The sequence below is a fragment of the Pleurodeles waltl genome, chromosome 1_2 (genome assembly GCF_031143425.1).
Source record: "Pleurodeles waltl isolate 20211129_DDA chromosome 1_2, aPleWal1.hap1.20221129, whole genome shotgun sequence".
In the NCBI taxonomy this organism is placed as follows: Eukaryota; Metazoa; Chordata; class Amphibia; order Caudata; family Salamandridae; genus Pleurodeles; species Pleurodeles waltl.
In genome coordinates this window covers 877,401,414-877,406,110 of record NC_090437.1, presented here as the reverse complement: position 1 = coordinate 877,406,110, position 4,697 = coordinate 877,401,414, and the positions used below count along the sequence as shown (strand labels likewise).

Sequence of the window (4,697 nt, the reverse complement as noted above, 5' to 3'; positions counted from 1 at the left end):
GGGAGGAAATGCTGCTTTCTTGCCAGTTCTCTGGTTCATTTGTCAGTCATTCCATCCCCTACTCCTCCAAAGTACGCACACACCCTTCTGTTTGCAATTCAATAAAGGGCATGTCTGTGTGATACTTTCAGTGTCAGGAAAGCACCTCCCCATTACAAGGGGACATTGATTGCATTTAAGTCAGAGAATTGCATTATAATAGTTTAAAAATAGAAAACAGCCCAAAGAAATTAAACAAAGCCTGCAGGTTATCCTGACCACACCTGTAAAGTGAGTGCTGCGCTGAAGGGGAGGGCGGAATTTGGACACCTCTGTGAGCTGTCTCCTAATAACAGCCCATTTGGCAAGGATTGTTTATGTGAAATAGTATACAGCATTAACAAGGAAAGAAAACGTGAGCCAACAATAACAGCAGGGTTTGTGCCAATCGCTTATATTCCGCAGCAAACAGAAGCAAGCACCATAGTTTGGTCACAATCACAGAAGCTGAGAGGGGACCCATCAACAATGTCTCTGATCAACAAGACAGGACTTCAAGGCTGTGGAATATTCTTGCCTCTCTTTGGATGGGTTTTGTCTTGCACAGCTACCTGGGTCCCGCTATGGAAGAACTTGAACTTAGATTTAAATGAAATGGAAATTTGGAACATGGGACTCTGGCAAGTGTGTATCTTCCAAGAAGAAGGCCCCATGGAGTGCAAAGACTACACTTCATTCTTGGCTTTGCCGCCGGAGTTGAGGATTTCGAGGATCCTCATGACCATGTCGAATGGGCTGGGGCTACTGGGCCTGATCTTTGCGACCTGTGGCCTGGACTGCTTGAAGTGTGGAGGAAAAGGCACCAAGAAGCGGTTGCTGCTTCTCGCAGCAGTCATGTTTTACGGTGCTGGAATAACCACTCTAGTGCCAGTCTCTTGGGTGGCATATATCGCAGTGAAGGAATTTTGGGATGAGGATACTCCCGAGCTGGTTCCCAGATGGGAGTTTGGCGAAGCGCTGTTTATGGGCTGGTTTGGAGGTTTTTTCCTCATTCTTGGTGGCATGCTGCTCATGTGTTCTGCTTGCTGCACACGCTCTCAGCCACAGTTGGTGTATTATACCCCCACACAGCAACGAGCACAGTACTCACATGTAGAACCAAAAAACCCAGACCTGAGAATTTAAGACTCCTGGAGGCACAATGGCGACTAGCACAATTTCTCTGTGTTCACGGAACACCGGATCCAAAATGTGCGCACCGGATTCCAGGACATACCGGTGAGAAATCCTGGTGAGGAGCAAATTATCTGATGTTGCTGAACTCTGCTGCTACTTGGGTTGCGCAAAGATTGCAAGCATCTTCATTCGGCGTACAGAACAGTTTAAGGGTGGACTTTTAGCAGCATGACGAATTCCCCTTGGCTCTACTTAGACTTGCACAAAACCGCACATTGTGTTTCTTCAGTACAGTTTATATTTGTTTTCACAGAAAAACAGCCCGTATTTACACACAATAGTATACTGATCACATTTTTCTTTGCTCTACTAACGTTCTGTAATGTATGGTGGCCGTGTCCGGGTATGTTTTGTGCAAAATAACGTTATTCTGAAACTACAAATAGATGGTTAACCATTTGTAAAAAGGCGTACTTGACGATGATTTTTAAGGAGACAAGCCTTCTAAATGTATGCTATATACACTTAAAAAGAGAACGTTATAGACCCTCCCTTACAGATTTCCAATATACTGTTTTTTATATTTAGGGGACTGTGATGGCCGTTAACATTTAAGTGGGCATATTCTTTTGTTGGCAAAATATGACTGTTCGCACCGTAGCTCCTAATTCAGTTTCCAGTTCCCAGAAGAATGGTTTTACAGGGATTTTAGTGCTCTGTCATGTTACGTCACACATCTGTTCATTTTAAAACAATGTCTACCAGCAACGGGGGTTTAGCTCTGCTAACATTACTTAGCATGCAATACCTATTTTAGATAGTGCAATGTTACCCGATTTCGTCGACATTAAGGGCCAGATGTACGAAAGGATTTTATCCATTCTGTGTCTATGGGAAAGAGCTTTCGCTCATATGGCCCTTAAGTGCCTTGTGCGGCAGACTTCGGTGTCATTGCAGGTTTCGCAACGAAGGTGACAGGTGGGTCGTTCGACGGTTCCTTGGCAACAGGGATGAGGCTGTTGTGGTTTGGTGGACGTGTGGTTCCCCCAACGGCTATGCTCAATAAAAGGATTGGGTCTTACCTCAAACAACAAACCCTCTGGATTTGTGGGATCAGTCCACCCGAAGACAGTCCACGAAAGTTAAAAGATACAAATATATTATGTTGTCTTGTTTTACTTAAAAGTGCACGCTGGTGGTAACATAACTCGGTTAAAATTGCGTTTCTACAGAAGGCAACTATGCTGTATAATTATTACCAGTGCTTTAAATGGGCCGGTACTGTCCGGTACTGAGTACCGGCACTTTTTTATTTTGAGAGGGAGAGTACAGGCACACCTCAAGAAAAATGTAATTCTTTTAATTGGAGAGTACCGCACTTCTCAGAAACAAGCAGGTACTCTGGCACAGAGTACCTACGCTTTATTTTTTTCCATTTCAAGCACTGATTATTACATTTTGTTTTCAGTTACTTGGATAAAAGTTATTCATTCGTGGACTGCTTGTATGTTTTGGTCAGTCTAACTCTAGAGTCAGTGGAGTAGGGTGGTGTTCTTTAGTGCAGCACCCTCCTCATAAACGTATTTTTTCAATTAAATAGTTGGGTACAGGTGTTATCAGTCAGATATGTGAGATGTCTGTGAGATTTCAACAGTAATTTTTTACATGCACACAGACAAGAACGCACTCATACTTTATTTTCCTCTCTGTTTTGTAAGCCTTCAACAAGGTTGGCTTTTCTACAAAATGATGTGTTTCCTCTGTCCTGCCCTTACCAATCCGCACTCGTCTCACCCTGTGCCGTTACCACCCCCCTCCTCATGCGCCCTGCTCGTCATATCATGCATTTTAATATTCTATGCCAGAGCCATTGTTGGGAAATCGGAAGATCCCCTCCCATTCTTATTGACCAAGCTTCACCCCTCTCTAAAGTTTGTTTCTTTGCATCTATTCAAGAAACACAAATTTGCTTAGAAACATATTTTCCGTGAGAGCAAACATCAGTTGCTGAGAAGGGGTGACGTGTTTAATGCACTCCAAGATTCATTGTGTTTTAACATTGTAAATCATGCGGCTTACGAATTGGTAAAAATGAATATGTATGCCTGAAAGACGTATATTTTATAGGAGAAGCTTAATTTCAGACGATTCACAAACTGAATCCGTTGGGAAGTGGTTGTCAAATGTACTTATAAATAAAAGTGTGACTTTGATTATTTTTATGAATCACATCTTAATGTTCAAGTTGTCTGTTGGTATGTAAATCGATTTCAGTTTTCAGAAAAAAGTGGAGCGCTAATTAAAAAGTCATAAAAGTGTTCTTCAAAATAGCTTCCAGTATTTGTACACACAATCTCAACTTTTTTTCAAGTTCTTTAAAACTGATAACTGTTACAATTCAATTTCCAAAACTCATAAATACAAATTCTAATCTATTTATGGCAAACTTTTAAACGCTTTCATAGGTATCAGTTCTGTAGTTAATCGACTTTCAGCTATCAATTTGATAATCGACGTCACTATGAAGGGAACATTTTGAAAATGTGTCATTCCTTTACCACTTCCATAATTAACTTCGGCGGGTTACCATGCAGAACCCTTTCATATGCTGTGCCGGGTAGGGATACGCAGCCATACTAAATGTTTTCGATTTTGGACGATTCTCCCATACTTAGGACTCTAGCACTTGTTCAATTGTGTGGAAATGATCAATTTAGCTTTGGCAGGTGCAATATCCTCATGTACAACCATATCGATTAAGGTGACTTTGTATACATTCAAGAGTAAATGTTAAAATATGTCTGAATTAGTTTATTGTATTGCTGCATTACAGCAGGCTTCATTGTAAGACTGTGAATCCAGTGCACATATATAATTAGAAGCAGCAATGACAGAATTTTACAAAATACCAAAGTCAGTGGCTAATCGAATGAACGCCATGCGTCAGAGGCTGCCAGGAGGGTGATAAAGGGAGGGGGTGTACAGTGGTCTGCCCAAATTTAACAAGATTTGTGTAAAGTCGGGGCAGAAAAGACTACCAGGGACCGTTCTGCTAATTTGCCATATGTTGCTGGGAAATTTCATTGCCCTTCCCTAGACGCGCCCCCTTACCTTGGATTGTTTCTGCATATTCACATTAAAATCTTATGTATTACTGCTCACGACTTCCGTATGGAGTATATTCACACTTTGCCCTTAAAAAAAAGATGCAATAGTCCTGATTGAGTCCTGATGGCCGGCTCTAGGGCAGTGTGCTGCCAAGAACGTGCACCTCGCAAATCACCGATCTGTATTTTATATGGATCACTCAGTCGATTACTGCTTTTGTCACAAAGAGCCTTATGTTACTTGCAGTGCATAAGTTACAACCCTAAGATACCACAGTAAGCTACGAACTGTTATCAGAGAGCTGAATATAAGCTCCATGGTATAGGTTAGAAAATTAAGTTGTATGTCCTAGTCTTTCATTATCCTCATGTTAAAAACATGCTAAAAAGGGTTGATTTGGGTAGAAATACATTCTTATCAGCATTTTAAATCCT

At 41.5% G+C, this 4,697-nt stretch overlaps 1 protein-coding gene across 1 annotated transcript; it reads left to right on the top strand.

Annotated features, from left to right (window-relative positions):
* Positions 1–379: 379 nt before the first annotated feature.
* On the top strand, positions 380–3,483 carry LOC138245565 (putative claudin-24). The gene has a single exon (XM_069199270.1). The coding sequence runs from the start codon at positions 508–510 to the stop codon at positions 1,162–1,164; it is 657 nt and encodes a 218-aa protein (XP_069055371.1). The 5' UTR covers positions 380–507; the 3' UTR covers positions 1,165–3,483.
* The last annotated feature ends 1,214 nt before the right edge of the window (positions 3,484–4,697 follow it).

What these genes read in the sequence shown, in the direction of transcription:
- LOC138245565 (XM_069199270.1), top strand. Translation starts at nt 508, where the DNA reads ATGTCTCTGATCAACAAGACAGGACTTCAAGGCTGTGGAATATTCTTG.